The 21,688-nt window shown below is 49.5% G+C and overlaps 1 protein-coding gene across 4 annotated transcripts in view; it reads left to right on the forward strand.

The window, feature by feature from the left end:
• The window catches only part of RAD54L2 (RAD54 like 2), a 71,886-nt gene extending 50,308 nt beyond the window's left edge, over nt 1–21,578 (forward strand). For 3 of the 4 annotated variants that reach the window (XM_074836508.1, XM_074836510.1, XM_074836509.1), the window contains 18 exons: nt 1,444–1,575; nt 2,347–2,579; nt 3,077–3,259; nt 3,536–3,669; nt 4,989–5,185; nt 5,725–6,067; nt 7,762–7,939; nt 8,544–8,795; nt 9,420–9,538; nt 9,848–9,963; nt 10,944–11,043; nt 11,388–11,593; nt 12,891–13,066; nt 13,837–14,033; nt 14,148–14,344; nt 14,815–14,904; nt 15,490–15,582; nt 15,798–17,950. In XM_074836508.1, the coding sequence (XP_074692609.1) occupies nt 1,444–1,575; nt 2,347–2,579; nt 3,077–3,259; nt 3,536–3,669; nt 4,989–5,185; nt 5,725–6,067; nt 7,762–7,939; nt 8,544–8,795; nt 9,420–9,538; nt 9,848–9,963; nt 10,944–11,043; nt 11,388–11,593; nt 12,891–13,066; nt 13,837–14,033; nt 14,148–14,344; nt 14,815–14,904; nt 15,490–15,582; nt 15,798–16,786 (3,935 nt within the window). In that variant the 3' untranslated portion in view covers nt 16,787–17,950. Of the gene's footprint in view, nt 1–1,443; nt 1,576–2,346; nt 2,580–3,076; nt 3,260–3,535; nt 3,670–4,988; nt 5,186–5,724; nt 6,068–7,761; nt 7,940–8,543; nt 8,796–9,419; nt 9,539–9,847; nt 9,964–10,943; nt 11,044–11,387; nt 11,594–12,890; nt 13,067–13,836; nt 14,034–14,147; nt 14,345–14,814; nt 14,905–15,489; nt 15,583–15,797; nt 17,951–18,888 lie in introns of those variants that run through there. The other variant, XM_074836511.1, reaches the window with a different exon arrangement.
• The last annotated feature ends 110 nt before the right edge of the window (nt 21,579–21,688 follow it).

Genomic DNA, 21,688 nt, shown 5'->3' on the forward strand with positions numbered 1-21,688 from the left:
GGGTGGTGAAACACTGACACAGGTTGCCCAGAGAGGTGGTAGATGCCCCATCCCTGGAAACATTCGAGGTCAGGTTGGATGAGGCTTTGGGCAAGCTGATCTAGTTGAAGATGTCCCTGCTCATTGCAGAGGGGTTGGACGAGATAAGCTTTAAAGGTCCGTTCCAACCCAAACCATTCTATGATTCTATGCTGCACTTGGACTTTCAGGTGTAAACTCTTGAAACAACAGTTCCAAACCCCTTTTGGCTCAACGTAGTCAGTTCCACTTCTGAGCTAGTTCTGAATCAAGATGCTGTGGCTGTATGGTAAAAGGTACCAGGTCACTTTTGTTGAAGATATTTTGCCAAGTTAATTGTGTGTAAGCAGGGTGCTGAAACAGGTCTCTCTTGTCTTTTCAACAGCATGAAAGCTTAAAGCAATGTACTTGACAGAAATGTGATGTCCTTGGTCCAGATCTTATTTGTACTGTGAATGGTCTGGTTGGTAATGCATGGCTCTGGTACTAGGGGTAGTGGAGCAATAGACTGCGTGCACATATGTTCATGATGTAACCTTGTCCTTTCTTGCATGTTTCAGCAAGCAGTGAAATAGTAGGCAGTGTAAATGGTTAAGCATCACCCTTGTCTTTCGGTCAATATGTCATCTTGCATTGTCTTCTAACCTGGATCATTTCACTGATCTAATTTATGGCACAGCCTCTCAGACTAGTGTAAAGGGCAGAGAAGTGCAGTTGGAAGGTGTTGGGAGTTCTTGAGTTGACTTTGCCTCTTGAGAAAATGTATATTCTCCCTTAAGTGCAAGTGTTCAAAACATTTTTACATGGGGGGGAAGGAATAAGAGCTATTTAAAGCACTTTAACTGTTGCAGAGCAGGTTGCAGCCCCAGAAGAACGTCGTTGCTGGCTGAGTCACTGCAGCGGTGCTTATTTGGCCCTGTTAGCTAGCCTTTCTCCCCGCATGGCAATGCTTAAACACACAAACAAATGGTCTTGATCAGCAAACGTTGTTTATGGTATGTGGGATATAATTATTACAGTGTCCCTACTAACAAAGGGCAGTTATCATCCCTTCAGCAGTTGGTACTTTCTCTGCTGGATGAAAAACAGCTTTTACTTCTGAGAGCCAAAAAAAAGAAGAAGGAAAAAAAAAAAAGGAAAAAATGGACTTTAGCATGTTGCGTGGTCAGTGTGCCCAGCCAGGGCATGCAATAGAGAGGGTGCCATCAGCAATGGACTATTGTTTTGGCATATTGAGAAAGGAGGAGATTGTGACCCAGGAAGCTGAGTCATAGCAGTATTGTAGACAGTGAGAGTCTGTTATGGAAAATTCCAGGACTAAGTTATTGGAGCAAAAGTGGAAGGAAATACTGTCTGGTTTTTGAACAGTTTTGTCTCCTTCCCCATTATTATGAATTACTTATTGTTTGTAATTTATGTTTGTAGAGGACATCGTTTTCAGAACAGCAGAGGCTACCCAGCTCCCCCCTCAGGTCCTGGCTGAGGAAGTGATCTGCCTAGATAGTACCAGCAGTGGCAGTGAAGATGATGCTAAAGGAAAAAATAGCATTAAAGATGGTAAGTGACCAATTGCCTCAGCCTGGTCTTCTCACAATTTGCTGTTTATTTAGCCCCAAGTCTCCTGTTTCCATTTAGTCAGATGCTCCAGTAGTGAATCACTTCAGATTTTTGTAGACCTGTTGGTCTACAGTTCTGGCCTTCGAGTCCTAAACTGACACTTATAAAATGGCCAGTCAGGCACTCTTGCAAACTTGTGTTTATTGCTACTTTATAAATGCACTTAATTTTGCTAAGTGCTCTGATGAAGAATGCTTACATGAGATGTGGCATCATCTGCCGTGTATAAAAGGAGGATCTAAATATTTGGGTCTGCAACTGAAAGTGGGTTTTGTGTCCCTTGTCCCAAATGGATCTAACCTGACTCCTTTATACCGCTCTGGTAGAGCACTTCCTCCTGATTTCCTTGGTGGTCCTTAGACATTGTATGAACAGATAAAATGCATATCTGGGTTTGGGAGTTAAGAGGACATATGGAGGAGACCATAAAACGCTTACAGAAACTGTCTCATGTTCTCTTTGGATCAGCCCAAATTAATGTTCTCTGAAACATGGGGAAACTCAGGGAAACTCATGCTTTTATATACTGGTCTGAGGAGCCTGGTGTGTGCCTCTGTTGTGCTTGCTTGTTCAGAATAGGCCATTAGGCCAGTGTGGAATTGCAAAAGGTGGTAGCCTTATTTTCTTTATATGATTTTTTTCCATGCATGATTAACCCTGATGTCAAGTTAACCTTTGCCCTTATTCTCTCCTGTTTTGGTTACTTTACAGAAGTGATTGAGCTGAGTTCGGGAGAGGATGATGCCCTCCAAATTGTGGACAGCAGTGACTCTGGCAATGAAGGGGAGGAGGATGGCAGTGAAGAGAGCAGTGGCTCTCATGTGAATGATGCCTTAAATCAGTCAGATGCTCTGGGGCAAGTCATTGTCAACATCAATCATCCACCAAATGAGGAGGACATTTTCCTGGCTCCCCAGCTTGCACATGCAGTAAAACCTCATCAGGTAGGCTCTATTAACCTTGAAAATGCAATGAATTCAGGCAAGCCTGTCTTGTAGTCTCAGCAGAAGTTCTTTGGTGAGCTCTGTGTCCAGTCTGGTTGTGGTAGTGGCTGTCATGGACAGTCAAATGATAAGGACAAATTAAAGAAAGGCCAGGGCTATGTATAACTTTGGCTATTGTTATCATCAGACTTTTGCATATTTAGATGAACATTTTAAAAATACAATTATATTTATAAACAAACTAATCAACCCCAATTCAGATTCTCTGTCTGCAAATGAATTTTGATTTATTAGTATATTCTCAGGAAATTTTATAAGTATCTAAACCCAGTGATGTTCTGAGCCTTTCCTTGATTACTGTAGTAAACTTGAAACAACCCCTTTATATTTTATTTTCACGGTTATGCAATTCTGATGGGCTTGCTGCTCTGTAAATACGCACCCATCTTGGTTTTGTTCTCCCACCATTCTAATACCTTTTCTACTTTTCTGTCTAGATTGGTGGGATCCGATTCCTGTATGACAACTTGGTCGAGTCCTTGGAGAGATTTAAAACCAGCAGTGGGTTTGGGTGTATTTTAGCACATAGCATGGGCCTGGGCAAGACCATACAGGTCATCTCTTTCTTGGATGTACTTTTCCGGCACACAGAAGCAAAGACTGTTCTTGCCATTGTACCTGTAAGTAGCCATGTGAGGGTCTGGCTGAGGGGCTTCCTTGCACTACTACTTTCTTTGTGTAGAGAAGATTGATTAGTGTCCTGTCTCACATGAAGCTCCATCATACCCTTGCTCTTCTTCTCCCTCTTTCATTCCCTGTGTCCCAGAGTTTGCATGCTGTAGTCTGCTCCTTCTGTCTGGGCGTGGCTGGCTGTCATTCCCTATTCTCATTTTTGTTCTTAAAAACAGGAGCGACTCAAATGGGGTTTTTAATCCTTCCATGGCTAATTTTTTCAGGTGAATACACTCCAAAACTGGCTAGCAGAATTCAACATGTGGCTCCCAGCACCTGAAAACCTTCCTGCTGATTATGACTCCAAAGAGGTCCAGCCTCGCACCTTCAAAGTCCACATCCTGAATGATGAACACAAGTGAGTGCCAGTAGAATCCCTTTTGAGCTGTTGGACTGCATCTTATGGAACTGTCATCAGAATTGCTGTTGCAGACTGTTTAGTTTGGGCTAATTCTGTGCCCTCAACTCCCAGATCTTTCCCACTGTGCAGTTGTTGTGAATGCCGTCTTGAGGGGAGGATTTTGGTACCTGTGAGAGATTTATTGTCTCTTTCATTCAATATTTATATCTTTTACTTCCTTCTCACACTGCTGACGAGCCTTTCTGTTCTTCCACGTATGCTGAGATCAGGAACTCAGTTGCAGAGACACAGCTACTTCTGCAGAGAGGAGCAGAAGTGTTGTGGTTTGTTCTGGTGGTACACTGCTAGTGCTGTCAGAGACCTGGGATTCCTGAGGCATGTGCCTCTTCTGCCATGGGTCTCTTGTGTTTTAAATATGAGTTGGTTTTTTTTCCTGAGATTTTTCACACACTTAGGGATTCCTCTGCCTGACACTGTGACTTTCTGTGAATTGTGTTGTCCTGGAGGGATTCTGGCAAGTTATACAAAGCCTCCTTGTCAAGAAAGGAGAGATCAGTGATTGCAGTTACAGCCTGGTGTGGACTGTATTCCTGGCTTGTGGATCTCTGCTTCTTTCTGACTCATTTTTCTTGAATGGGTAAGGACAGTGTAGTGATCCTAGGGAGCTCTCAGTTCATCAGCTATGTTCATATGTTCATCTGTCGAGGTCTTCACCTTCTGGGTGGAATGTACTTTGAGTCTGCTGATGCTACTCCAGCCATGTGTTTACTATTGGATGGGATCTGGTGTCCTCTGGGAAGATTGAGGGAGGACAGTGTCTCGATCTGAACCAGTTCTGAGCAGGCTAGCAGGGAAGGAATAATTGAGGGACAGTAGCATTGGGAGAGACAACAACAAGGGATAAACGACTAGACGATTACAACCACGCACATTAGCAGCTTGTTCTGAAAATGGTTTTTGCAGAGGCAGTCTCCTCAACAGCTCTTTAAAAAGGATACTCTCAAGTTTGATATGCTTTTGTACATGACAAACTTCTATAGCTCAGTTCCTGTAAGGATTTCATTCTCAACCCTGTTACCTGTGGCACATAAAAGGGTTTTTTTCTTTTCTTTTGTACCAGGTTGTCTCCTAAAGAAACTTCATTGTATTCCTCTTTCTGGTTTGATGTGAGAAAGTGCTTTAATTAATTGAATGGGTCTTTTTTCTCATCAGACTCCAATCCAGTGGCCCAAACTGAAACTGGAGAGAAAGCTTACGGTTTATTTGGTTGGTTTATTTATTTTGTTGGTTTGTTTATTTGTTTGCTTGTTTTGCAGGACAACAGCTGCACGTGCAAAGGTGGTGAATGACTGGGTGATAGAAGGTGGTGTGCTGCTGATGGGATATGAGATGTACCGTCTCCTCTCGCTGAAGAAGTCCTTTGCCACTGGCAGGAAAAAGAAAACAAAGAAACAAGCTGTCCCTGTCATTATTGACTTGGATGAGGAAGACCGGCAGCAAGAGCTTCTGAAAGGTGGGAGGCCAGTCCTTGAGAGAGCGAGCGTGATCTGGTTGTCCAGCTGGATATCAACTCTGGCAGCACAGGGAAACAACCTATAACTTGCTTTTAGCATCCCTGCCGTGATCAAACTTTGCTGGGCAGGATTGTGTCTTTGGAGGCAGAAGGTTGTGGAGCTTTGGTTGATTCTTTCATTTCTTGTAGTAGCTGCAAGTAAGCACGGAAGGCAGTACACTGAACTCGGGGATTTGTCTGGGTGAGATTTGCCAGTCTGATGTGATGCAAGACACCCAACTTGATGTAGTGCAGGTCATTGAGCAGAAATCAAGGGACAGTCATGTCTGGTCATTACCACATTATGCTAAATTGGAGCTAGTGTCTAGTCACATTTTATTTCCTGTTTTATTTATCAGCCTTGCTCTTTGCCACCCATGAATACTGGGGGTTTTTTTGTCTTTCAGAACTACCTATCTTTCTGTGAAGTTGGTGACCCTATAAAACTAGAACTTTGTCTTACTCATCTCTAACTGACATTTAATGTTCCTTGTCCTCAGGGATTGAGAAGGCTTTGTCTCGCCCTGGCCCAGATGTGGTTATCTGTGATGAGGGCCACAGGATAAAGAACTGCCATGCCAGCACTTCGCAGGCCCTGAAGAACATCCGCTCCCGCCGGCGGGTAGTGCTGACTGGCTACCCGCTCCAGAACAACCTCATTGAGTATTGGTGCATGGTAGACTTTGTCCGACCTGACTTTCTAGGCTCACGGCAGGAATTCAGCAACATGTTTGAGCGCCCCATCCTGAATGGGCAGTGTATTGACAGCACCCCTCAAGATGTCCGTCTCATGAGGTATCGCAGTCATGTCCTGCATAGCCTGCTGGAAGGCTTTGTGCAGCGGTGAGTCCACAACGAGTTCTTAATGGTGTAGTCCATGCAAACAGCTCCTTCATCCTGGATTAGTCTGCTTATTTGCTGAGTTTATGCAGTACAGCTAATCATGCTGTCTTATAGAATCATTTATGTTGGAAAAGACCCTTAAGATCGTTGAGTCCAACTGTTAACCTAACGCTGCCAAGTCCACCACTAAACCATGTCCCTAAGTGCCACGTCTACATGTCTTTTAAATACCTGCAGGGGTGGTGACTCAACACTTCCCTGGGTAGCCTGTGCCAATGTTTGACAACCCTTTTGGTGAAGAAATTGTTCCTAATATCAATCTAAACCTCCTTTGGTGCGACCTGAGGCCGTTTCCTCTTGTCCTATCCCTTGTTACCCGGGAAGAGAGACCGACACCAGCTTCACTACAACTTCCTTTCAGGTAGTTGTGGAGAGTGGTAAGGTCTCCCCTCAGCCTCCTTTTCTCCAGACTAAACAGAGCCAGTTCCCTCAGCCACTGCTCACAGGACTTCTGCTCTAGACCCTTCACCAGCTTCATTGTCCTTCTCTGGATATGCTCCATCACCTCAATGTCTGTCTTGTAGTGAGAGGCCCAAAACTGAACGCAGTATTTGAGGTGCAGTATCGCCAGTGCTGAGTATGGGGGGATGATCCCTTCCCTAGTCCTACTGGCCACACTATTTCTGATACAAGCCAGGATGCTATTGGCTTTCTTGGCCACCTGGGCACACTTCTGGCTCATATTCAGACAGCTGCTGACCAACACCTCCAGGTCCTTTTCTGCTGGGCAGCTTTCCAGCCACTCTTCCCCAAGCCTTTAGTGTTGGTGGGGTGGTTGTGACCCAAGTGCAGGACCCAACACTTAGCCTTGTTGAATCTCATACAATTGGCCTCAGCCCATCGATGCAGCTTCTTAGGCTTGAGTTTTAAACACGTACCTTATTGCCCTTTGTGGGAGGATCTTAAGCATACAGAGAAGACCACAGAGGAGATTCATGGGTTAGCAGTTCCATATTTCTCTCAGAATCTCTGTCTTGTTCAATCTGTCAACTGCAAAGTGGTCCTTACGGCTCTGTTTTGCCTTGAGGGTAGAAGTAAAGTTGGTTTGGTTTGGTACCACAAACTCTGATAATGGAGAGCAACACCTCTAACTGCACCAGAGTGACCTCAGATTTATTTTGATGTCTTAATAGTTAATTTGGATATGTACTTTTTGACATCCTCTGCCTGAGGGTCTGAAAGTGTTTCATGAATCCTCAGTTATGAAAAGTGACAGTGTCTCTACCACTCTGGAAACACATCAGCTGTTTCTCAGATGAGGGTTCTAAGCTGCTGGACCAGTGATTTGAATGGAGTGTCTTAGTCGTTGGCAGAGCTAAAAAGAGATCTTAGGTCTTATTTCTGTTTTTCAACTGCTATGGAAAACAGGACTTTCATCACCCTCTTAACTCTGTGACCTGTGCTAGAAGGTTGTAACATTTGAGGTCTCTGTAATTGTGCTTACGGTTGGTATTTGGCTGCAGGGAGAGTATCTCGGAAGTGTTGTGCAGTAGAGAAGCATACAACTAGAGGTCTTTCTCCCTGCAGCCAGGTGGGCAAGAAGTCAAAATCTTACCCTACAGGCAGCCACAGAGAGATCAGATTGGGAAATTCCCTTCCCTCTATTTATCTCTCTTTCTTTATTTTCTCCACAGGCGAGGCCACAATGTGCTGAAGGTTCAGCTCCCATCTAAGGAAGAACACGTCATTTTGGTACGTCTATCAAAGATCCAGCGGGCCCTTTATACGGAGTTCATGAACCGGTTCCGAGATGCAGGCAACAGTGGCTGGCTGGGACTGAACCCACTCAAAGCTTTCTGTGTCTGTTGTAAGGTAGGTTTTGTCAGGAGATGTAAAGAAATATTGTAGTATGTAAGGGAAAGGCAGGAATATAAGTCAAAACCGGAGGTAAAAGCATGGTTGGCCAGGCACATCTATCCTCAGAGTGCTCTGCAATGGCCCAGCAGAATTGTTATCCCCATGTCCAGAACTGGGATGCAGGGATGTTAAATGTCTTTTTCAGATTTGTGCAAGAAACCTGCTGCCTTCAGCTGAACCAGTACTGGGCTGATACCTTAACCATTTACCTGCTGCAATGCAAACAAGCAGCTTCCTCTGCATTTGTGCTGTGTGGGGTGCACAGTGGCCTTCTGCTTTGTTCTCAGGGAAAGAACCTGGCAGTTTTAAAGTCAGGAAAGCCTTGGTTAAGATGGTTTATACCTTGTGTTATGGTAGAGTCATGTTTTCTGTTTTCACTACCTTAATGCAGTCAGACTGGTTTTCCCTGCAGTGCCTTACAGTTCCATGTGGGGATGGTGAGGAGAAGATTGAAGTATTAGTTCTTTCCTTTGAATAGCTGTGGGAGCTTTCAGTCCACAGTCACCGATTAGCAGCAGGCCAGCTTAGGCCTAACCACTTTCTTTTCTTACCCCTTCAGATCTGGAACCATCCAGATGTGCTGTATGAAGCTCTGCAAAAGGAGAATCTGGCAAACGAGCAGGATTTGGATGTGGATGACCTTGGCACAGCAAGTACTAATTCCCGCTGCCAGCCTCAGGGAATTAAAGTCAAAACAGAGAGTAATGCATTGGCATCACCAGTTGGAGAAGCTACCAATAGCAAGTTCCTCCAGAGCGTTGGCTTCAACCCTTTTCAGGAGAGAGCAAATCAGGTCGTTACTTACGAGTGGGTGAGTACCACTGCAGGAAAACTCTTCATTTGGAGAGTTATGATAAGCATAGGCTAGATACTTACTCTGAAAGGCTGCACCTCTTTTTGTTAGGACAGTTTTCTGAAGTAGAGCGAAAAAAAAAGACTCGACTATTTAAGAGTTGGAGATTTCTGTTACTTTTACACTACCACAGAGCATCTTGATAAGCATGTCTGCATGGTGCAGGTAGGGGTTTTGGGACTCTGATGAAACAGGAGTGCAGGCAGCACTCTTTTATACCATTGTTTTCATCTGACCAAAAAGGCTGTGGACTTTATTATTCTAAAAAAGGTGTTAGAGTGTAAGTTTAATCTAGTTAAGATGGTGGTAAATCTAGTGGGCTAGAGGAGAGGTCTTGAGATAAAGTAGAGAGTCATGAGAGGTGAAGAGAATGCTCATTCATCCATACTACAAGAAGTTTGTCATTTGGAGCTTCTGGAATGGGAGGTAGCAGCAGTAGTTGGGAGTAACGTTGTCACCTCGACCTGGCTGGATGTATATAACCTCTCTGCAATGACTTATTTCTCTCACCTTGAGACAGGATTGTTGAACTAAACAGGGAATGAGCAACTCCACCTGTAATAGTCTCCCGTTTCTCGGTAGGCCAAAGACATCTTGTGTAATTACCAGACGGGAGTCTTGGAGAACTCACCCAAGATGGTGTTACTGTTCCACCTAATTGAGGAAAGTGTGAAGCTTGGAGACAAGATCTTGGTCTTCAGGTAAGCAAACTATCAACAGCTGATCCTACAGTCACTAAATGCTGGAGCAGTTGAACCCCTCCTGGTGCTAGGAGGGTGTTACACAGGGTGAGTGGTGTGGTAGTTCCCCTTTTCTCCCTTGTTGTATTAGATCCTGGTTTTCTTCCATGGATTTTATACTTCTGCCACTGTCAAGTTTACTAGTGAGAGGTGTGCTGCCACAAGCAGGGTTTGACAACCCTCAGTGCTGTCATGGTTTGGGAAGAGTTCTGATGCTCCACTTTTGCTGCTGTGGGGGATTTCTCCTGAACAGAGATTTTGGTTTTGCAGCCAGAGCTTGTCCACGTTATCCGTCATTGAAGAGTTTTTGGCAGAGAGGCCAATGCCGAGTCCTCCAGGCTCAGATGGAGGAGTTCACAACTGGGTCCGAAATATCAACTATTACAGTGAGTGCAACCAATCTTCCTCTCTTTTGGTGTGACACTGTTTGATCCTCTGAGATGGACTAATTCCTGAAAGTGACCCACCATCTTCTTGTAGTTGTCCCTGGCTGTGAAAATGCTCTTCTGAAGCATTCTTCTGAAGAGGTCTCTTTCAGATTGTTCTTACTTTAGTTGCTTGGGAAGACAGTGTCAGTTTAATAGCAACTAACTGATATTTCTAAATCCTCTTTTTGACATCTTACTCAGAAGATGTTAGACATCTTTAATGTCTCACAGACTAGTGCTTTCTTAAGTTGTAAAAGATACTTTCTGGTTCCTGTTTGGCTGTTTTCTAGATCTTGCTTCCCAAACCAGAATCACTGTTGAACACTTTCACTAGCTCGGGGCTGTGAATTCCTCCTCCCTTCTTCCGCACTTTAAGTCTTGTTCTGGCATGGATTGTTGCTTTGTGTGGCTACTTTACAGGCCAGACCTGAGAGAAGCAGTAGGTATGTGTTCCTGATTTTTGCAGAGCTGCCAGAAGCAAGCTGCTGTGCAGGAACAGAGACATGACACCCTTCTGCATTCCTTTAGACCAGTACTCTCTGTGCTTAGATCCAGTCTATGGCTTTAACAATTATTCTTTCTCTTGATTCCTTGAGCTTCCAGCATATGTGAGACCTTAGTCCCTGCTGCTCTGGCTTGCTGTCTGTCTTGCCTAATATGGAGCCTTAATGGGCTAGGTGTGTTATAGCACTTCCAGTCTTGGCCTTGCCAAGCTTGAGTTATCTTTTGCTTGATCTTTTAGTTGAAAATATCCCAACCTGGCTGAGCAAATTAGGTACAGAGTGGTCCAACTGAGGTCCTGGAGTGCATGAGTTGAGGAAGACCTAGAATTGATTGGGAACCAGTGCCAAAGCTCAGTGTTTGGGAAGTGGTTTTGTTCTGATGGAATTCCCCCAAACATACAGAGCTTTTAAATGTGTCCTTAATTTCCTTCTCAGGACTGGATGGCAGCACCTCTGCCTCGGAAAGGGAACGACTGATTAACCAGTTCAATGACCCCAGCAACACCTCTGTTTGGCTCTTCCTTTTGTCCACACGGTAAGCTGGCTGGAGCAGAAAGGCACAGTGGAGGACTCACACTGATGCTCTGTATGCATATGGGTTTTCTGTTCTTAACTTCCTTTCTAACATGGTCTCAAGACTCTATGGAATGATAGTGCCATCTGCTTCTGAATTCCCTAGGGGTGTAGGATTTTAGCCTTAGTCCTCTGCAACAACTTAACAACAGTCTTGGAAACCAAACACAGGTTTGAAGTTGCCTTTATGACTGGAGGGAACTTTCCATAGACACCTCATGGACTCTTGGCTGTGATGGCTGCCCCTGTCCAGAAGCTTTGAAAATTGGCCAAGGCAGCAATTTGAAATTTGCCTTTTATTTCCAGTGCTGGGTGTTTGGGTGTCAACCTCATTGGAGCAAACAGAGTGGTGGTGTTTGACGCTTCTTGGAACCCATGCCATGATGCCCAGGCCGTGTGCCGAGTGTACCGCTATGGGCAGAAGAAGCCGTGCCACATTTACAGACTGGTTTCTGATTACACCCTTGAGAAGAAGATCTATGACCGTCAGATCTCCAAGCAGGGCATGTCAGGTAAGTGTGGATGGACATGGCACTCCACTCTTGGCTTTCACTCTTTTTTAGCTCCTTTAAGTCCTGTTTCTGTGGTTTTTTGTAACTTCTTTTTTTAAGGTTGAAGACCAGACAGCCTATGAAGTGACAGAGACACTATCCTAGGGCTGTGTTTCATGTTTATGAATTGGCAGTGATGTGAGATCCTATAAGAAATTCATGGCAGAGCCGTAGGGGTTGTAAAGACAGCATCCTGCAGCAGGGTTGTGTTGCCAGCCCAGTGCAGTGCCATTTACCTTCCCTGCTACTCTCCTGGCTGCTGCATGAGACTGGAGACTTGAGGGGTGGTCATCCTGTTTTCCCCTGTGCCTGGGGGATTACTTGTCTTAAACTGGGCATTACTTATTAAATAGCTCTGTACTTCCATTTCTCCAGCAGCAAGAGAGAAAACAGTGACATTAAGATATATATCGATACCTTTCACTGGTAGTGCTTACTTAGGAGCCAAGAATAATTCATTCATTTCAGTTCTGACCTGCCCTTGTACCAAAAGTATCTTTTGTGCTGGCTTGCACCAACTGTCGAGCTGCTCTCCTAGGGAATGCAGCTGAGGGTTGTGGTGACCCAAAAAGAGTTCTGCTGCCTCTGTCCTTCTTTGTCTCGAAACCCAGCTCCAGAGGCAGCAACCCAGCATGATCGACTCAGCATGCTGTCTTGCCCTCGAGGTGGAGTCCCCTGGCAGCTGGCTTGGCTCCCAGGAGGAGCCTTGATATAGATGTTTTCTCCATGTCCTCCTATTTGCCCTGTGTGCAGGAAGGAACATCCAAGGAAAACTTTCAGGCTTTTGTGAGGGAGGGACTGTGGCTGCTTTTCTGAGCTTTTGACTCAACAAAGTTCTGTAGATTTCAGCACCTGGTTATTAACTTGAGCCTTTTTGGTGGGATTTGCGAGAGGGCACATACTGACGTGGCTGCAGTTCTGTCCCAGGCCTTACATGTTTTTAGCCTTGCAATGTGAGACGGGACATCATCCCTAACTAGCTTCATGTTCCTACATGCCAGGAGCTCAGTGACCTGCACTGCATTGTTGTGCAGTCTGGAGCACAAGCATTTGTCAGCCTGACTTGGTCAAACAGGCTCATCCCTGAACACAGCTGATGATTTTTTTTTTTCCCCTGCCCTGACATTTGCAGAAGGCTTCTGAGGGCTGTGCAGATTGCAATGAGGGAGCTCTGTTGGGACAGGAGCGTAGGAAGGGCAGCAGTCAGCAGTACCTATCTCTTCCCTTCTCTGCTCACTCCTTTCCCTCTCTTTTCCAGATCGGGTGGTGGATGATCTGAACCCAGTGCTGAACTTCACCCGCCGGGAGGTGGAGAACCTGCTGCATTTTGTGGAAGAGGAATCCGACCCTGCTCAGCTCTCCCTCAATCCAAGCAAGATGAAGGAGTCTGTTCTACAATTAGCCTGTCTCAAGTATCCTCACCTCATCACCAAGGTAAGACCAACCTACTTCCTTGCTGGCACAGCACTGCACAGGCAGGAGGTCTGGAGGAGTCTGGCTGTATGATGGGGACGTGGTGACAAGAAGGACACATCTATGTGCTGATGGGAATAGGTAAAAAATCCTCTAGAGAGGGCCCTAAGAGCCTTGCCCTTCCCTGCAATATCTTCTACACATTTAGAGCCACGTCTGTCCTGGACAGATTTGAGGGCAGGTTGTCGGGCACCCCTTTCTTCAACTTGGTGCTGGGTGGGAAGGTGGCAGTGGCATATCCCAGCTTGCTGCCAGCTCCTTTCTTGGGATGGCTTTAAAGCAAAGCGGAGCCAGCCAGCACTTGCCTGTGTTGTGAAGAGTTTCACTGGTAGAGTGGTGTTGCAGAGTGGGCCTGTGGCCAGGTGTCATGGGGCTCTGGTGGCTGTGTGACGTCTCGGCAGGCTCTGCACTTGTGCTCTTAGCCTGGCCTGTGGCTCGTGGGTTTTGCTCTGTGCTTGTGGTAAGCGGTGGCCTTGGCTGGGCAGGCTTGGCGATGGTGAGTGATGGCTTAGCTGACTCTGTCACTCTTCAAGCTGAGCCTTGGTCACATCCATAGCGTTGCCCCACGCATGCTTCACCATCACCAGCTCTGCCTCCCAACTCCCCTCTTCCCTGCTCCAGCCTGGGATGGAGACAGCGCTCATGCAGGGACGAGGTGGCTGCCATTTGGGGCATGTTGGTTCCCTCTTGTGGTGTGCTGATGTCAAAACCTCAGTGCTGTGGGGTTGCAGGAGCCTTTTCAGCATGAGTCACTGCTGATCGACCGGAAGGAGCACAAGCTGACCAAGGCAGAGAAGAAAGCAGCCAAGAAGAGCTATGAGGAGGAAAAGCGAGCATCCGTCCCCTACACCCGGCCGTCCTACGCACAGTATTACCCAGCCAGTGACCAGAGTCTGACAAGCATCCCTGCCTTTAGCCAGAGGAACTGGTGAGTACCTGCCTCTTCCCCTTCTTCCCATGCTGTAGACATGAAATGAGGGTGCAGAGGACGCTTAGCCCTGTCGGTGGGGTCACTGCACTTTTCTTCCTCCTCTCTCACTAGGCGACCAGCCCTCAAGGGTGAGGACAAGCCGGTGGCAAGTGTCCGCCCAGTTCAATCCACCCCCATTCCTATGATGCCCCGGCACGTCCCCATGGGCGGTGCAGGATCAACCTCAAGTTCCAACCCTGCTGTCAACTTCCCCATCAACTATCTACAGCGAGCCGGTGTCTTTGTGCAGAAGATTGTCACCACCACAGGTGAGTTGCTGATGCTCCCAGTAAGTTGAGTTGTGATGCCCATGGTGAATTGAGGAGCAGGGTGAGTTGTTGATGCCCTCATGGGCTATGGGCAGACGGGCATCACAGCCACTGATACTGCCTCTCTACCTTTGGGTGGTTCCCCTGTACTTGGAGGACTTTCCCTGCAGGTGTGCAAGGGGCATGGGTCTGGCGGGTTGTTGAGAGTGAACTCCAGGTGAGAGAGCCTGCAGTACTGCCACCAGTTGTCCTTGTTGGGACATGGGAGATGCTGTGCCAGAGCAGCGTGGCTTTTGCTTCGTTGGAGCCTCTGCTGCCTTCCTGTGCTGCTCAGAAATAAACACGGGGCTTGCGCATAGGAGAGGCAACTGTGTTGCAAGCAAAGGGGTTTGGTGGTGCACCTCCCCACTCCTGACTGTGGCTGACATGTAATTTCACGGACACTGTTGTGTTTCTTCCCACACTGCCAGATATTGTGATTCCGGGTACAAATACATCCACTGATGTACAGGCAAGAATCAGTGCTGGCGAGAGCATCCACATCATCCGAGGGACAAAAGGTAAGTCTGTCTGTCTTGGTAAGACTTGTGGATAGGGTCCTAGCCAATGCTAGTTAGCAAAGGAAAGGATGTAAAAGCATGAATCAGTTCCTTAAGAGGAAAAAAAAACAAGAAGGGAAGGAGATCTGGACTTTGCAGTGGCTCTGTTGCAGCCCATGCTTTGGGTGTGCTGTTGTAGCTGATGCTTCAGGGCCATTGCAACTGTGGCTGCTCCTGTCTGAGAGGAGCTGTTGAACTTTGTGGCTGGGTGTCTCATTCTCACAACACCCACTGCACGTACTGGGACAGCCAAACACTTCCCACTGCTCCCAGAGCAATCTTAGGCCCAGGCATGAAGTCCCGTATTTCCCACTGGCAGCACATTGGGAAGGGGTGAGCTCCAACCCAGGAAAGCTGAAGGAGGGTGGAAGTGAGAAGGGAGGAAGGGGGCAGAAGCCCCGCACTGATCTCCCTGCATGGTCTGTGGGCTGGCCTTACGCAGCACTGCTGTCCCATTCCTGCCCAGGCAGCCTCGCAGGCTCACAGATCCAGGGTCCTAAGTTGAGACTGGAAACCATGAATGAAGTTGTTGTGCCTCTGTCCCAGGGACGTACATCCGGACCAGCGATGGGCGGATTTTTGCTATCCGGACCACTGGGAAGCCAAAGGGCAACGAAGACCGTCGGACAGCTGCCTCAGGTAGGGGCTTGCGAGCACTGCGTGGGGCTTGCTCACCGGCTTTCCTACCCGAGTGTCTGGGGCAGTGTTCCCTGGCCACATTCCATCACGCCTGTGTTCAGAGCTGACCTGAAATCTCCCCATGTTATCCCCACCTTCCTTTCCACTGTTGCCTCTTGGCCCCAGGTTCTTCTCCAAGGTTGTCTTTCTCACCTGCTCCATCTTCTTGTTTCCAGGCTCCCAGAGCTCCTCACTGGAGTCCACAAGCAATGGCAGACACAGTGCCTCATCACCGCAGCTCCCCAGCGCGGAGGAGCTCACTCGGCCCATATCCCCCGACAGCCCTGAGATCATCAGCGAACTGCAGCAGTACGCGGAGGCAGCGGCTGCCCGGGAGTCCCGGCACAGCTCTCCCAGCACCAACGTGGCACAAAGCCAGCCTGCCCGCATGGACAACGCGCCCGGCTTAGCAGCCCGAGGAGCCGAGCAGCGTGTGGGGATTCACTGCATGGCTCCCTCCGTGTCTTCAGCCCTGCCGGCCACCAGCCAGCACGTCGATGCCCACTCGGTGTTGGACTTACGGGGCAACAAGCGCAAGTCGACCTCGCCATCGGCTCCGGAGGAGCAAGCCCGCAGGCAGCAGAAGAAGCGCCAGTTGCCATCGTCCGTGCAGCCGTACGAACACGGGTACCCCGTCTCTGGTGGGTTCGCCATGCCTCCTGTCTCTTTAAACCACAACCTAACCCATCCATTTGCCTCCCAACCAGGAAACTCCTTGTACATGGGCACTGGCTCCTCTTATTACCAGCTGCCCAATTTACTCCCAGACCCTCATCTGGTGTTCCCTGTGACTACTGACCCTCTGCTGACAGCCGGCACCGCCAGCTCTTCTGCTGCTACCTCAGCCACCGCCAGCGTCCCCTCATTCATGCTAAACCCTTCTCTGACGGGGGTGCTGCCCAATTACTCGCTTCCCTTCACGCAGTCACTCCTGCCCGAGCCCAGGATGTTTGCTCCTTTCCCAGCCCCCGTCTTGCCTAGCAGCCTTCCCAGGAGCATGGCATCTGCCTACCCTGGCTACATGTCCCCTCACTCGGGCTATCCGGCCGGGGGCCTCCTTCGGTCCCAGGTGCCTCAGTTTGAATCCCAGGAGGTCCCAGAGGTGGGATGCAGCTCTAATGACGAGGACAAAGACGACGATGTTATAGAGATCACAGGGAAATAGTGGGCCCAGCTCCTGCTCGGTCTCAGCTCCGCCAGGAGGCAAAAGTTGCAGGACCTTTTTGAGAGTCAGGATTTCCCCTCTGGGCCACAGCAGCGGGTGGAGAAGGATGCGAAGGGTGTGGCGTGGGGGTTGTTTTGTTCTTTTCATTTTGTTTTGTTGTTTTTAGCTGTCAAGGATCTGAATTGTATTAGGGGCTGGGAGATGGGAGGGGGGATAAAGTGAACCTGCAAGGGCCCGGGGAGCAAGAGCCAGGGGAGGAGGGAAGCAGCAATGCAAACCATATGAGTGCCTCCCTTCCACGCTCTGTCTGTCTGTCTGTCTCTGTTCTCTGTCTTGTCTGGAAGGGGGAGGCTTGGTGTTGCGAGTCAGTGCCCTCCTCAGGCCTAGAGGCACGGGCTTGACCGCTGGCAGGGCCCAGCTCTCTCTCACATGAACTGCCTTATCTGTGAACTTCTCTCACTCTGGGAGGTGTGGGCCGGGGGGGTGACTCCAAGCAGAGGTTGGGGACAAAGTGTTTTTACCGGGGAGGGAGCGGGGGGGCTTCTACATTGTGTATGTTGGGGCAGGGGGGAATTGATGTAAAAAGAGAAACAAAAAGAAGAAACAAAAAAAAAGAAACAAAACACCCCACAAACAATTTGTCATCCTCTTCAAATTCACATGAAACTAGAGCAAGGGCTCCAGGCGGGCTCCTGCCGCAGCCAGGAGGGCAGGGCTCTGGCAGGGGGCTCCCCCGGGCCCTTCTGGAGGGTCCCATCCAAGGCAGGTTGGTCCTGTGGTTCTGATGCCAGCTCTGTGTGCCAGATGAGTGGAGCAATCCCAGACGTCTTGGTGGCTGTCAGAGGGGAATCCTGGTGACTTCCCCGGCTCCGCAGCCCTGCCAGGCTGTGTGAAGGCCATGTCTCGCCCCACCGTGGCCCACCAGATGTGGGGGTAGGTGGGCTCGCTGCTGCTTCTGAACAGCGCCAGGCAGTGGAGGTTGGGAGGGGACACTGGACCCAGTGCCGGTTGCTGTTGAAGCTGTGATTGGAGCGACTTCCCCCTGCACAGAATCTCTACATTAATTTATTTCATGAAGGCATAGTATTTATTGTTTGGGGGACTCTTTCTTTCTACTTTTAAATTAATTTCCATATCAAAAAAATAAAATGCTGGCCTCCATCATGCAGTGGTTGCTTGTTGGGTTGTCTGTGTGGGGAGAAGCAGCCGGTTGACCAAAGTGTAGCCTAGAAGCAGGGCCGGCTGTAGCTGACCCATGTCGTGTTGGCTGGATGTGCCCCATGGAGGGATGGTGGCAGAGCAGGGAGGAGCTGGGCCGGGTGCTCTGCAGCAGCCGGCGGGAGGATGGAGTCCTCTTCTCGTGTTGGGGCAGGTGGAGGAGCACGTGTGGAAGTCTCCTGTGCTCGTTCCCAGTGAGGAGAAGGGCTGTGAGGTGTGCTTTCCCCACACGGGGAGCGGCACTTGGCCCAGCCCGGCTCTGCCACAGGCGTGCAGAGGCTGGCCCTAGCCCCGACAGCGAACGCAATGGCTGCTCGCCTCGGCGCCAGGGCTCCTAAGGAGAGGTTGGGCTACCTGAGTGCAGCTGGACCGGGTGTGTGTGGCTGTGTGTGTGACCGCGTTAGTCTGGAGACTTCAAATCCAGGAACCTCCGTGTCACATCTGGGTGTCATCAGGCAGGAGATGTGCTCGCCTGTGTGGGATGTCCCTGGAGCGTGGCCGGGGCCTTGGAGCAGTGGTAGCTTGCAGGGGACCTCTCGGGCCGTGGAAGCTGCAGTCACTGGTGTTTGTTGGGACCAACTAGATGTAGGAAAGGGCAGGATGTCCTGACATCCTCCATCAAAGGGGTGCTGGAAGATGGGGACCTCCCTTCCTCAGAGAGAGAGAGAGGGGGTGGGGGTGTGCACGCGTGTGTTACAAAAACATAATAAAAAATGTTATGGGGCTTTCCTAGTGTCTTTCTCTGTTTAATGGACATTGTCTGTCAAACATAACCACACCATTCATAGAAGCCTTAGATCAACAGTTTAGCTATGCAAATTATTTTAATTATTTTTTTAAAAAACAAACATTAAAATAGTGCTTTCTTCTTTAACATATCCTAGGAGTTGAAAACCGAGGGGTTCTGAGCAAACTGCTGGACAACTTGTCTTTGGATGCACCATGGAAATAAAAATCAAACCCCCCCACAAAAGTAACAAAGCAAATTAACTGATGGTGTTCATGCAAGTTTCTCCAAAGACTTGACAGTGCTGCATCTGTGAGTCATGCCCTCCTGTGCTCTGTGTGTCCACCTCATGCACAACCCTGTGACACTGATTGTATGACGAGCTTGCCCAGATGTCCGTTGCATCCCTGTGAGGCTGTCGGTTTTCCGGTGGATTTGGGGAATGGACCTAGGCAAGGGCTTTCCTTGTCGAGAGTAGCAAGTGTTGAGACCTGCGGGTGCGTGTGGGAGGCCGGAGCATGAGCAGACCCTCTCCAGAGCCCTGCTGCAGCCCTGCTCCTCACTGGTGGTGGTCAGGGTAGTCGGGTTCATCCCAGGGACCCTCCCAAGTCCTCTCTCAACGGGGCTTTTCTGTGGCTCTGTGCTGGGACAAGGCATGAAGATTTGGCTAGAGGCAGTTGGCACCAGGGCTCTGCCTCTTGTTGCTCCAGGAGAACACCCGGGGCTTCCTGAGCAGGCCCTGGCACATCTCCACGCTGCTGTCTGATGTCCTCCCGGGGTTCCCCAGTGTAGCCCAAGCCCTGTGGCCATAGGAGCTGGAGGCGGCCAGCGCTCACCTGCCACCAGGCACATGCTTTGTGCCACAGGCTGGCTGTTAACCTCCCGGCACCAGGGCAAGGTGCAAGGGCTCTCCTGGCTCCTGTGTAGCCATGGCAGCTTGGAGACCCCTCGCTGCCATCCCATCGTGTGGCTGCCCCCAGATGTGACCCGCTGCGAGGGGCTTCCTCTCGCTGGCAAATGTGCAGCTCTGCCAGCTGCAGCACGGTGCCCCGGCACAGCAAATGCCCGAGTAGAGCCCCGGCTGCCCTCCCTGAGCACAGCAGGTCGGGGCGGCAACTCTCTGCCCCATGTACCAGCCCTGAGCACCCCCCTAACGAGGGGCAGGGTCTCCTGGGCCCTGTCAGAGCCTTGGCTGAGAGGTGGTCACAGAGGGAGCTGTGACGCCCTGACCATGGGGCTCCCGTGGGGGCTGACAGTGACTGGGACTGCTCCAAGGCCACCAGAGGCACCTGCTCTCCCACAGCGCTGTGGGAAGGGTTTCCTCTACCCCACGGAAGCCCTGAGGGTGTGTGGGTTACCCAGGGCCTTTTCCAAGTGGGGGGACCTGTCAGAACCCTAAAACCCCTCTCCCATGGGACTCCCTCTCCCTCTCATCTGCCCTCCGGAGACTTTTCTCCTCTTCAGCACGTGGTTCTGCTGCAGAGGGTCCCGTCTTGGTTTTCCTGAGCCTGGAACAGGGGCTTTCCCTGCACGGGTTAAATTCTTCTTTTGCCGCTGAATTTCTATCTCCAAATGACCGTACGGAAGCAGCAGCCAGTTTGTGGCGGGGCTGCGGGTGACACTGAGGACAGCAGTGCAGGACTCTTCGCTGGGGTTTTTGGACACTAAGGAAGATTTCTGAGCGCAGCGCCGAGGCCGGGGCAGAGCCGCAGGGGCCTCAGGGGCAGCTAGCTGCCTTCCACGTTGGCACCCAGCCCTCAGCCCTTCCTCGGGTGGGAGGTTTCTGCTCCTGGGGACAGTCGGACAAAGGCTGGGTACCACTGTGGGACATAGTGCTGCAGGCGTGGGGGGGCTGTGGCTGCTCTGTGCCCTGGTCTCAGTGGTCTTGTTGCCCCCTGTACTGATGCAGTTCCCGGGGCATTGTGGGGGGCTGCAGGGTGGGGGCAACACAGCCCAGCCTGGCCCGTTGTGGGCAGGATCTGCTGCACGTTGGCTCCTCGGAGTGCCTGGGAGGTTGGTGGGGTCGATGCAGGTACTCACAGAAAGCAAATGTTCTAGCAAGCAAAGGATGGGATTTCCATGGGGGCTTCACTAGAAATTATGTATATTTCGGCTTAATGATATCAGCAAATGGCTGAATGCAAGAGAATTGCTGTTGGTTTGTGGGTGGCTTCCAGGCCAACGGGGACAAGTACAGTGAATACCTTCACAACTGCTGTTTCTCGCCACGCTGGGATGACTTTTGTTAACCCAGTCTTGGAAGGACCGGGGGTGGGAGGGCTGGGGCGGGGGGCAGAGGTTAAAAGGGGAACGTAGTCCAGTTAGATTACAGTGAGATGATGGCTCCTTGCAACTCGGAGCAAGTGCTCCCGTTGAAGGGACGACGGTGTGAGTGAGGGAGAGCAACTTCTGCCGCCTCCTGGACCACCGCCTCCGCCCGCTGCCCGCGGCTGCTTTGCGGCTCCCACCTTGGTGGCACCCAGCTCAGAGCTGGAGTCTCTGGCAGATTCACGGGAGCCTGAAGGAGTCCATCACTGAGTCTCATTATGGGTTTTCTGTTGGTTTGGGGTTCTTTTTTTTTTTTTTTTTTGTCTTTTCTTTTTTACTACCGCCTTAGTTTGTGGCCTGTCTTTTTGTGGTTGGAAAGAGGAGTATTGCTAGCAGGGTGGGTTGGTCGGTTGGCCCCACGCATGATCATGTGCTTCCCTCTTCTCTGTCGAACGGGATGTGCTCGCCTGATCTCCCAGAACAGAGACTTTGAACAATTTGTTGTTTATATGATGTATTTATTTTTACTTGTGTTTCATGTCATTTTTTAAAAAAATAATAAATTGTAAGTTGGTATAACTGCCTGTTGTTTCTCTCTCTTTTTTTGGTAAAATAAATGTCAAAATTTAAAAAAGCAGTGCGGTTTGAAGTGGATCGGAGCTGGGCTGGGCATGAGCATCTCTGCAAAC

This window comes from Strix aluco, chromosome 11, assembly GCF_031877795.1.
Source record: "Strix aluco isolate bStrAlu1 chromosome 11, bStrAlu1.hap1, whole genome shotgun sequence".
Taxonomy (NCBI): domain Eukaryota; kingdom Metazoa; phylum Chordata; class Aves; order Strigiformes; family Strigidae; genus Strix; species Strix aluco.